Genomic DNA, 15,617 nt, shown 5'->3' with positions numbered 1-15,617 from the left:
ATATCACCCATGAACAGGGGTTCCTGTCCAGGAATGTAGAAGGTGACATTCAGATATAAGACAGTGAGCTTCATCAGCTTGGATGAAATGATAAAAGGACCAACATTTGATAAACTAAAGATCTCTCCTGATGATGGTTGAGTTCAACGAAAGCAGACGAAATGAATATTTTTCTCCATGTCGTAAGTACAACACCTGTGAATGCGCAAAAGACGAGCCCACGATTCCCCAGTCGTTACGCACAAGAAAACAACTGCAAAACCGTGATGGATAGCAGGTGTTAAATGAAACTGTTCTGTGGATTTAAAAAAAAGGAACTTTAATTCGTAGGATAGAATTAAAGCCATAATGGCCGCGTCGGTCTGTATGTGAGCCACGGATGAGAGGAGGAGGAGGAGGTGAGGAGGAGGAGAGGAGTAGTATATATTCGCTGGATCCTGCCAGCTTCAGTGACAGAAGCGGAGCTGCATCGTGTCAGACTTATTCCCAATGAAGCCGCCACGAATAAACGAATAAAGTTTAAAAACAAAAACGAATGAATGAAAATCTTCCATGGGAGAACGCGCGAGATGCGGGGCGTTTATAAATTCAGATTCTTTTCAACTTCCGCTGAGACTTGGACAACAATGGAGCTTCTTGCCCACGCGTCTGTGCATCCGCAATGTGGAAGTTAACCTGAGAGGGGAGCCTGCAATCAACTTGTTTTTCAAAGTACTGTCGTTCTTTCTCCAGCAGAATCATGCAGAGCAACAGCAGCGCCTCCGGAGCTCTGAGCGCTCTGAGTGTGTGCGGAACAGAGGAGGACATCTGGAAGCTGGTCAGCGCGTCTGGAGCAGCACCAAACCTGGCCGCCTTCAACCTGTCCCTCAACTGCTGGCTGCACATCCTCTCCAGGGAGTCCTCCGTGGACCTGCACGGGGACAGCGCCAACCTGGCAGTAAGTTTCACCTGATTCAGGTTATAAATGCATCAGATCCCAATCAACCCATTGAATTTTAATGATAAAGCACATTTCATATATTTATCGAAGCTCGTCTTTCAAAAAACAAAAAAGATTTAAATGATGAAGAGAGAATGCAGGCGCTGAGTTCATACAGTGGCGAATCCCAGCAGGACTCCTCAGGAAAAATTGCAAATAGAGATGAAAACACGTCTGTACTTCAGTTCACTTCAAATACACACAAAAAAAACTTCTCAATGAGTGGGCAGTCCTGCAACAATGACAATGATAAAAAACATTTTCAGGCAGGAACAGACCTGAGCTCTATGTGGGCGGCCGCCTACCTCACCCCCCCCCCCGAAAAAAACAGTAATACAGGATTCTAGTCCACAGCAAGTTCAAGGTGCACTAAGTGTTGTTGCCCCGCGTCACTTCCGTTGACGTTTGTTGTAAATACCGAAACAAACACAGAGCAAACTCGCCCCTCCCCCAGTGTTTCTGAAAATGTCGTGAACGCGCATCGACATGGAGAGTAGACCTGTGCTGCGCTAACGTCGCTAAGATGAGTGAGCAAACTCCAACTGTTTCAGTGAGTAAATTTGTATTGTAAGTCTTTATACAATATCGCTGATATGACATGAGTGACAGCAGCTATATTTAAGGTGGTTTGTTATGTTTCTGTGCACATCCTGTGCACTCTGTGTTTGTTTGCCGTTTGTGAGCCCTGCGTTGTCTCCAGAGACCAGGCTCTATCATCGTGCACTCAGGGGGCCGGCAGCTCGCGGGTCAAGGGGAGACGCCTACGACTTGAGACAACAATCAAATCACGCTGAAACCACGCAACAAGGCTGAGTGCACCTTTAATGAAGTAAAAGTTGAACGCAGTCCAAGAGAACAGGAATCACTAAAGAAGGACGCTAGATGTACAAATACAGAATCTGCATAGTTCATTGTAATATCCATTCGATTTCAAAATAATGTAAAACCTTTTATCAAAACAAAGACCTTGAGAGAAAAAAAATCAGATTTTAGCCCCGCCCCCCTTGAATCACATCATCTTGAAATTGGCTTTTTGTTGCTGTTGGACTCATAATAGAGTTGATGAAACCACAGGTTTCACGGCCGTCCGCAGGTATTTCCTCATTTCCTCGAGACACGCGGTCAACAGGATGTAGGGTCTCGTGTGTCCTGACGGCCGAGGGTGTCTCTGAAATTCCTGCATTCTTTAACGTATCGGGAGTGAATTTAACCGTGTTATCGAAGTTATTTCTTAGAGGACGATTTTTTAAAATTTGTTTCTTGTATCAAGAATTCACTACTAATTCCATCTGCCTACCTTCAAAAAATCTAGTAAAAAATCTAAAATCTCCTACTGAGAAACCACGTAAAATAAGAAATCAATCACATGGCTTGAGCCTAGTTTGATTTCATGCTGTTTGAAAATTACGCCCGATTTTGAGACGTTACAACCAGCAGAGGGAAATAATTCAACTGAACGGCCCAAACAAACCAAACCAGTCTTGGACGTGTTCTTCCACGTGTAAACAAGTTCCTGTCTGTGTTGGTCTATCAGGTGCGAGTCCTCATTGCTCTGGTCTACCTGGTGGTGTGTGTTCTGGGGCTTGTGGGTAACCTGCTGGCCCTCTTCCTGCTTCACTTCCGCCGCCGGGGTCACCACCAGTCTTCGATCGACTGCTTCGTGATGAGTCTGGCCCTGACGGACCTCCAGTTCGTCCTCACCTTGCCCTTCTGGGCCGTGGACACGGTGCTGGATTTCCGTTGGCCCTTTGGCAGGATCATGTGCAAGATTGTGAGTTCAGTCACAACCCTCAACATGTACGCCAGCGTCTTCTTCCTCACTGCCATGAGCGTGACCCGGTACCACTCCCTGGTCACCTCTCTGAAGGCTGGCAGCCCCAGAATCGCTGCTGCTCGTGCCAAGTGGGCCAGTTTTGCTATTTGGGTGGTGTCACTGGTGGCTACGCTTCCTCACTCCTTCTACTCCACCACAGTCCAGGTTCGTCTGATTTCACAGAGACAAAAACTGAATCTCCAGATTTGCTTTTCTTATGTTTGTGGCGTTTGTGTGTCTCCAGGTGTCTGCGGATGATGAGCTGTGCCTGGTGAGGTTTTCCGACTCTGATTCTGGCCACTGGGATCCCCAAGTCCTGCTTGGACTCTATCAGACACAGAAGGTGCTCCTGGGATTTGTGATACCTTTGATTGTCATCAGCGTGTGCTACCTCCTCCTCCTGAGGTTCCTCCTGAGCAGGCGCATCGTAAGCAGCATGATCAACGGCAGCAATTCAGAGAAGTCAGAGTGTGAGAGGGGCCGCCACCGCCGCCGCTCCAAAGTCACCCGCTCTGTCACCATCGTCGTTCTGTCCTTTTTTATCTGCTGGCTGCCTAATCAGGCTCTGACCCTGTGGGGGGTGCTAATCAAGTTTGACCTGGTGCCCTTCAGTAAAGCCTTCTACAACACCCAGGCCTACGCCTTCCCCCTGACTGTGTGTCTGGCTCAGGCCAACAGCTGCCTCAACCCGGTGCTCTACTGCCTGATCCGCAAGGAGTACCGAGCTGGACTGAAGGAGCTTCTGCTGCGAGTGTCTCTCTCCCTCAGAACCATGTTCACCCATGCTCTGAGGGGGAGGCGGGTGGAGGAGGCACCACCCAGCTTAGTCATGATACATCAGGATATTGGCTTATGATCTGCAACAGTGGTGAATGAATGAATGAATGAATGAATGAATGCTCCTTTAGGGGTCAACTATGTGTGCACTGTGCAGTATTATCTTTGGGACTATGTTGTCATTCTTTACTGACTACATGCGCGCGCACACACACACACACACACACACACACACATATTCACTTTAGTTATTTCCTTGTCGCTTATCCTCAGTTTAACCCAGAGTGTTGAATTGACACATTTATAGGTTTGCTACTTTTATCCCAACCTTCTCTTGCATTGAGAATGATTTACTCTTAATTTTGAGCCTAACTGCTCACCATAGTCCCAACCATCTTAATGAAATATCCACCTCTGTTTCTGCCCTATGTCTCTCTTTCCCTCACCCCTTTTCTTTCTATGTAAATCCCACTTTAAAAGTGTGTGGTGTGTCAATATTTTCAGTTAAACGATCGTACCGTACAATCAACACCAGATTAGTTCTCACAATGTTCATTAAGCTTTTCTCCTCCAGGGAAATATTTGTGTTTTACAGTATACGGAGTTTACATCCGTGGCAACATTCCGCAAGAAGGTGCAGACTGAGCGTGCTCTATTGGTGCTACTTCCTGTTAGCCATCTGTCAGGGTAAATGTAGATAAACAACTTGATCATGCAGCTGTTCTTGACTTTCCACGTGCATGTCGTATTTGTTCAGCATAACTTAGTTTTGGAAAGTACTGCGATTGATTATCACACATACTTTGAATGATTCTTTGAATTCACTCATTAATCTCAGTAGTTTACATGAGGCCCAACCCAAACATTTACTCCGAACATCAACTTCACCCCTGAACGCAAAAGCTGGAGATTGTCTCAGTTGGGGACAAAAGTGGCTTAAATCATAACCACAAACACACACACACACACACACACACACACACACACACACACACACACACACACACACACACACACACACACACACACACACTTTGGTAGACTCACCTGCATAATGCTGATTTGTTTTGCTATCTGTTTAAAAACTCTCCACCAGAGTAATTTTCTATTTCTTGTATTAAGAGAAAATCCTGACTTGACACGATGAATCTTTTCTGGACTCCACGCAAAATCTTTGTCAAACCATCCAATCACCCACAATGGAGGCAACATAAGAAAAAATGGAAATACCTTTAAAGTCTGTTTTATAGGCTTGGCTTTTGTCTAAAAAAAACCCTGAAAGCCATTCATAAGGGTTAAGAATATTATTTTACTCAGGGCTGATGTGTTAAACACTCATCTGTGTCACCAACTCAGACAGGCTACCGTTCCCTGCACCGTTGTCTTCATACGGCCCCAAATTTGCCTCTAAGCAGTTTGACGCTATGAGCCATTTCTCTGTGTCTGCCTTGCTGTGTTGCTGTGACTTGTTCTGTGACGACATAAATGTAATGTGACATCAAATAAAAGGACAAAAGATTATCATGATGCCTCTGGAAAATTTATCTCTGGTGTTTCAGACTCGTGGACGTTCAGGGAGCCATGACAGACAAAATGAGTCAGGTCACACACAAGCTGTTTTTTTTTTTTTTTTGCCCTTTTGCAACCTTTAAAGTCTGAACACGGATAAACATCTTCGACTACCCATAAATAGAGCTGACACGTGCACACACAAACACAAACACACACACACACACACACACACACACATCCCACCCTAGCAGCTCTATTGTGTGCAATCTGACTGTAATTACTTCTCCAACCTGAACCATCGCTTTTATCGAAGGGTGTGTGTGTGTGTGTGAGTGTGTTTGTGTGTGTGTTTGTGCATGTGTGTGTGTGTGTGATTGTGTAAACCAGTGGTTCATCAATGAAAATGTTGCAGAACAATGATTTCCAAGACCAAATATTTGCAATGATAGCTTAACACCTAACTTTACACTGCACTGTGAAAGGCTGCTGCAGCGGCTGTGAACATCTGTCACTGTCCTCTTTGATTTAATGTCTCTGATGCTGCTTCTTAATTCCTCTGTGTTCTCTGCTCTTTCTTTTCCATAACCCTTTCACAAGAACAAGGAATATCTGACAAATACAAGTATTGCAGTTCTAGATGTTTTCGGTTATTCATCTCCGGGTGCAAAGTACAATTTCATCTTTCTGAAGAGATGCCACACTGACTGTGATGGCTTTGTGTTTATCTCCAGCCGGGGTGGCTTTAGTTGTAGAGCAATTAGAGTTCTGACATGTTGACTGATTCGAGAATCGAAGGGATTGTTGAGGAGGATGACAGTGAATTGTAGCCATGCAGGGTGTGGAACTGGGTAACAGTCAATCGTGTTTGATTCACATTAGATTCAAAATAGCGACGTGATAAATCTTTGCATTTGTTTATGCGGCTTTTCCCATAAATGTTTTGAATATAAGATACATTCTTAAATTTCTCTGAGAGAACATTCAGATTCAGGCTGGTTTGTAGCTCAACTGTGAGATGAGGAAATGTATCATGGACTGAGAGAAACCAGTCAGTGATAACAACACAAGAAGGAGACGACCCCACCCCCCCAGTATTCTGTATTCAGGACAACACGCATCCTGGGACTTCCCCAATCCAGGCCAAAACTAAACGTGTGTGCGACAAATCAGACTAATTTACTGTCAGCAAACCCTGTAGAAGTTGGTGGTGGAAATGAACAAAGTATTTTCAGGGCAGTTTTTCTTTTGGGAGGCAGGGCTTGGAGGAAGAGGAGGCATCTATTGACCAAGGGGTTGATGGTTCGATCCTCGCTTCCCCTGGCGGCAACGTCAAAGTGCACTGAGTAAGATGCTGAACTGATACTGATTGCTCCTGATGAGCAGATGAGTAGGTTTGGCACATTTCACAACAGCCTTGACCACCAGTGTGTGTGTGTGTGTGTGTGTGTGTGTGTGTGTGTGTGTGTGTGTGTGTGTGTGAGATGATGCAAGACATTGCAAAGCAACATAGGTTGACAGTATAAAAACAAGTCCACTCAAGCTCTGTAATTAAGTACTTTTGAGATATCTGTACTTGAATTAGTATTTCAGAGAGTTTGTACTTCTACAGCATTACATTGACATGAACCCAATCAATCGATTACTTTAAAGACAAACAACTGAGACGTTCCATCATTGCAGGCAAAGACTGTCCCTGAGACGGTTGCCCCACTGCTAGCTTCCATTGCAGCTAAGCTAGCTAGCAGGCGCTGTTCTCTGGGGGTCTGCAGCTCCGTAATGCACACAAAGAAAGAAGAGTATTCATCTGCCTGACTGGCCCTAAAAATGATGCGCAACATGTTTATTTCCAAAAAAGTTGGCGTGTTCCTTAAAAAAATATATTCAGAACTGCGTAGGAGTACCTCCTCTACCACTTCATCTTGTCTGGTCATGGTGTTGCTTGAAGGTCAGTCTGGAATTTTTCCCCCAGTAGGTAATATAACAAGTCAAGTCAAGTCAATTTTATTTGTATCGCACCAAATCAAAACAAAAGTCATCTCATGACTCTTTACAGGTAAAGCAGGTCCAGTACCACACTCCTTCAATGAATCTACTCCCAACAATTCTCCATCAGCAGCACATCCTGCAACAGTGGCGAAGAAATCCTTCCTTTTAACAGGCAGGAACGTCGAGCAGATCCAGGCTCAATGGGGACGGCCTTCTGCTTTGACCGGTTGGGGGAAAGAGAGCAGGAGAGCGGGACAGAGACAAAGACAGATATTGGAGGAAGACAGATATGCAGAAGGAAAGAGTGGGTTAGAGATAAAGAGAGAGAGAAAGGAAGAGACTGATGGACAGACGGGGACGTGAGCAGGTGGAGCTACGGGTGGCAGCTTGAGCCTCTTCAGGTCTGTAGCCTCCTCCAGCAGCACCAGGATCTGGGATGAGGGGAGCCTGAGGGCTCCGGAGAAGACAACAAGTTAGTAACACACGAGTATCATTTATGTATGACACATACAGGAGGACAGAGAGGAGGAGAGAGAAGCCCAGTGCACCATGGGAGATCCCCCAGCAGTCTAAGCCTACAGCAGCATATCTAAGGGCCAGCCTAAGCAGCCCAACTATAAGCCTGATCAAAAAGGAAGGTCTTTAGTCTGCTCTTAAAGGTCGAGAGGGTGTCTGTATCCTGGACCGAAACTAGGAGACAGTTCCACAGGAGGGGAGCCTGATAGCTGAAGGCTCTGGCTCCCATTCTACTTTTAGAAACTCTAGGGACCACCAGTAACCCTGCATCCTGGGAGCGAAGGGTTTGAGCTGGATAATAGGGGACTATGAGCTCTGTCAGGTATGAAGGAGCCTGACTGTTGAGGACTTTGTATGTTAGAAGGAGAATTTTGAATTCTCTTCTAAATTTGACAGGGAGCCAATGCAGAGAAGCCAGTACAGGAGAGACGTGGTCTCTTCTACTAGTTCTCGTCAACACGCGGGCTGCAGCATTTTGGACCAGCTGGAGAGTCTTTAGGGACCTACAATAACAGAGGCGAGCAACGTCAGGTAAACCTTTCCAGCATATAGAGCGTACCACACGGTGCTCCAGAGCATGTAGAAAGACCAAATACATGAATTACAGGATAATGTCCATGAAGAGTTGTGGTGATGAATGTGAATGCGGTGGTTAGTGAGAGCCTCTCGGTCACACGCTGTTCAGTCGTAACCCAATTATAACGCAGTGTCCTGATTAAAAGAGTACAAAACATCTTTCTCGTCTGATGTTTTTGGATTCGTTCAAATCTTACTTAAGAAATCTGTGCAAACATGAACTGAGGTGTGTAATCTTGGAGGGAAATGTCTCACTACCCAAGTAGATTAGGATAATTGTACATGTCAGCGCTGCTGACCTGGGTTGTGATATTAAGAGGTGAGATCTTGACATCGGTGTACCTTATGGCTTAGGAACTTTTATCACTTTCCCAATTCACATTTGAGCATTTAGTTTGACACAAAACTGAAAATAAAATACAACAAATCTGCATCTGCTTCCAGCCGAAGGACTGTTTAATTTTCTGTGTATTTCCAAAGTCTTGATTTTCAGGCTTACATCGATCAGAACGGGATGATATTTTCTTCACCGATGGGTGGATTAGCCACATTTTACTATTTCTTTTAATAAAATCAATAACCGACACTGTGTATTTTCTGAGTGGAGATAAACTTTGATTCCCTGATGACCGGCCCACCGAGGGCTCCTGTGTCCTTTTCATCTTTTTTTATTTGCTGAAGTATAATTTAAGGTCAGCTCAGCAGGACGGAAAATGAACTAAGAGGAGTATTTGAATATGAAGTTAAGTGAAAACGTTCCCTTTAAATTGTGAAGTGGTACAAACAGATGAGTCATTACTAAACGTTCAGGCGCACAAAAGTCCTCGAAACTCCACAAAATGAAAAGTGCTTTCATCTTTTTGGAGAGGAGCAGATCCACTCGAGGTGTCTCTCATCATCTGTCAGGCTCTTCCTCTTCACCTCCTTTCTTATTGGCAGCGCCACACCCGATGCTTCCTTCCTCCCCAGCAAGACTTCGTTCGACAGTAGACGCGTAAACAGGAATCTTCATGTCATCTTAAAAATATTTTGATGAGGGAATTCACATTTTTTTATTGGATGTTTTCAGCTGTCTGACCTTTTTGACTCGGCCTGTTGTTTTCTTTCCTTAGATGCTTCCCTGTATTACCACTGAAACTCTCCCAGAAACACAGTGCGTGATTATCAGAGCGCCACCATCTCCCCATGCTCCCTGGCTTCCTGTAGCCCTGCGCTTCTGTGCGGCACCGACTGTTGTCCTGTCATGGAGGGTGGAGGTTTTCAGCCTCCTCGCCAACTGCTGGGTCCTTCTGTTCATGTGACGAACCGGATGGTGCCATAAGATTTACATATTTAAATGATGGAGCCTGGAAATGTCTGTGTAGGTTCTCATTCATCCAGGTCATCGTAGATCGAAGCGAAGTAAAATCTGGTCAACTGGACGTAAGTTTATCTTGAAGACGTTTCACCTCTCATCTGAGAGGCTTCTTCAGTTCTAGTGAAGAGTGTGGAAACTCCAGCTTATAAACCTATGTGGGAGTGGTCAGTGCTATTGTGGTGGAAACGACCCTCCCGAGACTCACCTGGCCTCCCCAAACGACAGTCGTTGTGCGGTGTCAGGGAGTTTCAGGGGTGGTCGTTAGGGAGTTTCACCGACCACTCAGATGCTAATGGGCTGTGCTGGCATCAGCCGTTCCACGTGGGTCTTTCAGCTGAGCTCTTTGGGGAACTTTTGAAAGGACTTGGTTGTAAATAGGTGAAAGGAAATGTCGCAGTCCACCTCCTCTGTTCAAAGATGGTTTCTCTATCCTGACGTGGATGGCTTCTTTAACTCCTCTTTCAAACCATCTGTCCTCTCTGTCGAGGATTTGGACATGATCGTCCTGGAAGGAGTGGCTTTCCTCCTTGAGGTGGAGGAAAACCGCTGAGTCCTGTCCTCCAGAGTTGGCTCTTCTATGTTGGGCCATGCGCTTGTTGAGGGGCTGTTTGGTTTCCCCTATGTAGAGATCCGTGCAGGCCTCACTGCATCTGACAGCGTATACCAGATTGCTTTTCTGGCTGTGAGGGGTGGGATCTTTGGGGTGAACCAGTCTTTGTCTCAGAGTGTTGTCTGGTTTAAAACAGCTGGACAACACCCTCAGCAACAGGACCAACCTCAATCCGGACCAAATCTGCCAACTTCTGGACCTTTGCCTGAACACAACCTACTTCCAGTACAGAGGGAAGTTTTTCAGGCAAAAACACGGCTGTGCCATGGGTTCTCCCGTATCTCCTATCGTGGCCAACCTATACATGGAAGAGGTGGAACAGAGGGCCCTGACTTCCTTCAGTGGACCCTCCCCCACCCACTGGTTCCGATACGTTGATGACACCTGGGTGAAGATCAAGATTCAGGAGGTACAACCGTTTACAGCACACATCAACTCGGTAGACGTCAACATCAAGTTCACCAGAGAGGATGTGAAAGACAACCATCTGCCCTTTTTGGACTGCGACGTCTACATTCAAGAGGACAGGAGCCTGAGGGTGGATGTGTACAGGAAACCCACCCACACTGACCAATACTTGCTTTTTGACTCTCACCATCCTCTGGAGCACAAGTTAGGTGTCATCAGGACGCTGCAACACCGAGCGGAGACCATCCCCACCAGCGTCCAAGGCCGGAAAAAAGAACAGCAGCATCTGAAAAGAGCACTTAAAACTTGTGGCTTCCCAGACTGGACCTTTGTAAAATCCTCTTCCAGGTCCAGAAAGGAGGAGAGCTCCAGGAGGAGGGAAGATGAAGAAGGCAGGAGAAAAAAACATAGTGATCCCCTATGTGGCAGGGGTTTCTGAGAAATTAAGGAGAATCTATAATAAGCACCGCATCCCTGTGTCTTTTAAACCAGACAACACTCTGAGACAAAGACTGGTTCACCCCAAAGATCCCACCCCTCACAGCCAGAAAAGCAATCTGGTATACGCTGTCAGATGCAGTGAGGCCTGCACGGATCTCTACATAGGGGAAACCAAACAGCCCCTCAACAAGCGCATGGCCCAACATAGAAGAGCCAACTCTGGAGGACAGGACTCAGCGGTTTTCCTCCACCTCAAGGAGGAAAGCCACTCCTTCCAGGACGATCATGTCCAAATCCTCGACAGAGAGGACAGATGGTTTGAAAGAGGAGTTAAAGAAGCCATCCACGTCAGGATAGAGAAACCATCTTTGAACAGAGGAGGTGGACTGCGACATTTCCTTTCACCTATTTACAACCAAGTCCTTTCAAAAGTTCCCCAAAGAGCTCAGCTGAAAGACCCACGTGGAACGGCTGATGCCAGCACAGCCCATTAGCATCTGAGTGGTCGGTGAAACTCCCTAACGACCACCCCTGAAACTCCCTGACACCGCACAACGACTGTCGTTTGGGGAGGCCAGGTGAGTCTCGGGAGGGTCGTTTCCACCACAATAGCACTGACCACTCCCACATAGGTTTATAAGCTGGAGTTTCCACACTCTTCACTAGAACTGAAGAAGCCTCTCAGATGAGAGGTGAAACGTCTTCAAGATAAACTTACGTCCAGTTGACCAGATTTTACTTCGCTTCGAGCCTGGAAATGTTGACATTTCACTGTGACTTTGAGGTATCCTCTGAGATCTATGCTGAAGGAGTTCATCACCAAACATCGCCTCACAGCAAGAAGGTTCCAGGTTCAAGCCCCGGCTCCAGCACAGGCTCTTTCTGTGTGAGTCTCCATGTTCTCCCTGTTCCTGTGTGGGTTCTCTCTGGTACTCCAGCTTCCTCCCACAGTCCAAAGACATCAAGAGGGGACGAGGCTGATTGATACTCTAAATTGACTGTAGGTGTGACTGTGAGTGTGAATGGTTGTCTGTCTCTATGTGTTGGTCCTGTGATGGACTGGTGACCTGTCCAGGGTGAACCTGCCTCTCGTCTGTAGCCGCTGGGATAGGCTCCACCCCCCACGACCCTTAACAGGATAAGTGGTAGAAAATGGATGGATGGATGGATGGATGGCTGGATGGATCTTACTCATTGATAAAATGGCAGTGAACAGAAAATACATGAATTATTAGAAAAACTAGCAAATGAAGCAAACTAAGAGCGAGTCTTTCACTGGAGTCTTCAGAGACTTTGCTTGTTCTTTCCAGGAGTCCTCAAGCACCGACGTGATCGTCCACAAGGTCTCGTTGATAAACACAGAAAAGTGGTTTTGTTTTCCTCCATCTGGAGAAATGGATAATGAAAAATTCTCAGGCTGTTCACAATCAGGCCACTCTTGATGTTCTCTGCGTCCACACTGAAAACTGGATCCTCTCTCTGCAAAGAACATTGCAGTGTGTGAAGGGTAAATTATGAGTTGCCATCTTTTCAGCAGTTTTGTGCTGAAGAAAAATGAAAAAGAACAACCAAATCAGAATAAGTAGTATAGTTTGGTTGAAGGATGTCACAATCACGGTTTACTTTTTGCCTCATAGTCATTTTGCCTCTTATCTGATACTGTGACCTGATTCGATATTTCTGCATTAAGGACAAAGGACCCCAGTTGTCTCTTAACCTTGTTTAATTTCATTTCAGTAACCAAGACAAAGCTGAGCAGAACCCCAGGAAGTGCAGCATTATATGATCTTTTTCAAGCTTTTCAGTGGTGTAGCACGATACTCGGCCTACGTTAGCTGTCTAAGGTTGTTTCACTTGATGGCGCATGTGCGATGGTGAATCTTGATGCGTCAGAACTTCAATCTAAGTCCTTCTTGTTCCATTTGGTGTCTCTTTGAACCTCTGGATGGCTCTAAAACGTGAGAGTGGCCATATTTGTTTTTTACATTAAAAAAAAATTACATCTGTTTTTTTTTTAGCTGATTCTGTTTGAAATGTGTCATTCGGCCCCATTTCCTGTCACGTGATCGGATCAGTGCATTCCTAGTTTGATTGAGCGAGTACGTCAGTATCGTTATTCATGATCACACATCGAGTATCATCCATATCTGATCTCAGACAGGGCGGGGCCTGGGGAAGTGTGTGTTATTTATTTAAGTGGCTACAGAAACTTAATAGGGATTGATCAGAAGTTGCTACATTAATGATTTATTTGAAAATCGTTTCAAAAAGCCTCAGGTGAAGTTTTAGATTTTTGTGACCGCAGGACTCAATGAATTATTTACAGAAGAGCCTCTGCTGCCACTGACCTGATGCTGACTGACTGGTAATGTAGAGCAGCTGGTTGGTTCCCTCTCACTGACAGACAAATCACACTCTGTATCATTCATTGTCCTGAGTTTATAGGTGTTTATAACAGAAGAGTTATGAAATATGTGTGTGTGTGTGTGTGTGTGTGTGTGTGTGCCCGCCCTGTGCGAGGACAGAATTCAGAGCGGTGGGGTCGTTTATTTGCAAGCCAGATGATGGCTGGGTTTTGCTTATTAATGTTTAAATGAGCTGACAGTGTGCCTGTGGATCTGAGGATGATAAAGTGCTTTCTGCTTTTTTTAAATAAAAGCCCCTGATCTACTTTTCTAACAAGCTACAGCCCAACACACAATCCGATGTGGAAAAAACAAACAAACCGAGCTTTATTCAGACGTGTCCGAGCACCTACAGCTCTCTACTTATCTGTTAGTTTCCAAACAGACGCAGGTTGATGGAGGAATAAATCCTTAACAGGGAACAAACAGCAATGAGACAAGGCTCATCCTTAATCCCTCGTTTGGGTGCTGATAACCTCCCCATACTGTCCACTGACGAGCACTTAGACGCAGGTTAAAGACGCAGGCGGCTCGGAGCGTGTGCTCAAAATCCTCCTGATCTTATTACTTTTGTCATTTTTTATTGTATTTGTTTTGTGTACCAGGTGTCATCGTTTGATTGTTTCTTGTAATTACTGTCTTAATGCTGCAAGCTAAGTTTCCTAAGTGGGAGGGTAAAAAGTCAGTCAGTCAATGAAGGAAGCTAATTACAGGTCTGTCTGCCATTGTGGGACGAGGTGAGACGGGCAGTCCCCTAGGATAAGCAATCTCATCATCTCCCCTCCTCTGGTGGTCTTTGATTGAGGGAAGGACGGAAGAAGTGAGGAAGCGTCTAAACTCCCGGTGCTGATCGGCACCCTGATGGAGGAAGCTGTGACGGAGTACGAGAGGGAAAACTGCCACCAGGGGATGCTGCTCGATGCTGTGTTGAGGCCCAAAGTCAGGCTGCATAGATCAGGCCAGACACACACACACACACACACACACACACACACACACACGCTGAGGAGGGAGAGCAGCTTCGAGGGCTGGAGGAGGCTGACGGAGATAAACGTGGAGGATCAGAACCTCGGGTCCAGATACACATTCACAGCCCTGACAAGATGGACTTTTCTGAATCTGAGACAGATGTGAGTGATGACTTCTGCTGCCCTATATATGGTAATAAATAAATAAATAAATAAATAATTAATAAAAATTTAAAAAGTAGTTTCTAAAGGTATTTCCAAGCACAAATCAAAATTCCCTGAGAAACCTTTCCCCCCGCTCAGTTTTTTGGTAAAAAAAAAAAAAATTCTCAGAAAACAAGGCATGAAGATCCGTATGAAAACCCACAGCGGTGAGAAACCTTTCTCCTGCTCAGTTTCTAGAAAAAGATTCTCGCGAAAGCACCGTTTGAAATCACATGAGAACGTTCACAGGTGAGAAACCTTTCCCCTGCTCAGTTGGCGCTGAGAGATTCTCGCCGAAGAGTTTGGCGAGAAGACACACGAGCAAACACAGGAGGGCGAGACTTCTGCTTAGTTCTAACTTTGGATTTTACTATTTTCTGACAACCTTTTTAGCTTTCACATGAATATCTGTTCTTACTAGTTGTCAAAACGGGCATACAACCTTCCCAACAGCAGGGCTGAGTTCCATTCAAATGGCCACCCGCTCTTTCGTCAGTACACACAGTTCCCATCTAAACTTCCTGTCTGGCTGATGCTTGTTGTCTGTCACGCTGGAGATGTTGAAAACTGATTTTCTCATCAGAACAAAGTTAATGTTCATTCATTGCTGCACAGCACTGTCCATTTAACTTTGAATTCGAATTATTGGATAAGATTCTGTAACCTTTGAACGAATTCGATTAGAAAGGTCCTTCTCAGGCCTATTGGTTGCTGAGGCAGACATTTTTAAACAAAGTATGAGCAGATCAAAACAGATCAGCTGAACTCTTGAGTGCTCAGAGCATCTGACAAAGAGGCAGAGGAGCAAAAGAGGAGTTTGAGTACCTGACAGAGACGGTTTCACACAGTTCACAGGACAAATGTGAGGAGACGCTTCTAGAAGATTTGCGTCCACCTGGATGCTGTCGATGAATGTTGACATGACGCGGGTTCCTCTCTCTCATACTGAGACGATCTTTCAACTGCATTACAGAATCCTGTCTGGAGAATGATCCCCTGACAGCTCGTGTGTAAGACCAATCTGTGTGATTTGTTTGGAGAAGAGATGTGTGTGTGTTTAATATA

At 45.5% G+C, this 15,617-nt stretch overlaps 1 protein-coding gene across 1 annotated transcript; it reads left to right on the top strand.

Moving 5' to 3' along the window:
* The first annotated feature begins 485 nt into the window (after nucleotides 1–485).
* LOC147261435 (relaxin-3 receptor 1-like) lies at nucleotides 486–5,011 on the top strand. Its single transcript, XM_086204933.1, has 3 exons — nucleotides 486–937; nucleotides 2,514–2,957; nucleotides 3,037–5,011. The coding sequence occupies exons 1-3, from the start codon at nucleotides 740–742 to the stop codon at nucleotides 3,646–3,648; spliced, it is 1,254 nt and encodes a 417-aa protein (XP_086061059.1). The 5' UTR covers nucleotides 486–739; the 3' UTR covers nucleotides 3,649–5,011.
* The last annotated feature ends 10,606 nt before the right edge of the window (nucleotides 5,012–15,617 follow it).

Source organism: Aulostomus chinensis, chromosome 5 (assembly GCF_037954235.1).
Source record: "Aulostomus chinensis isolate RoL2024-O1b breed Wild chromosome 5, RoL_Achi_v1.0, whole genome shotgun sequence".
Lineage (NCBI taxonomy): Eukaryota > Metazoa > Chordata > Actinopteri > Syngnathiformes > Aulostomidae > Aulostomus > Aulostomus chinensis.
This window is presented reverse-complemented; position numbering and strand designations above follow the sequence as displayed.

What these genes read in the sequence shown, in the direction of transcription:
- LOC147261435 (XM_086204933.1), top strand. Translation starts at nt 740, where the DNA reads ATGCAGAGCAACAGCAGCGCCTCCGGAGCTCTGAGCGCTCTGAGTGTG. An exon ending in GGGACAGCGCCAACCTGGCA is followed by an intron (nt 938 to 2,513) that starts GTAAGTTTCACC and finishes TTGGTCTATCAG; the next exon opens with GTGCGAGTCCTCATTGCTCT. An exon ending in TCTACTCCACCACAGTCCAG is followed by an intron (nt 2,958 to 3,036) that starts GTTCGTCTGATT and finishes GTGTGTCTCCAG; the next exon opens with GTGTCTGCGGATGATGAGCT.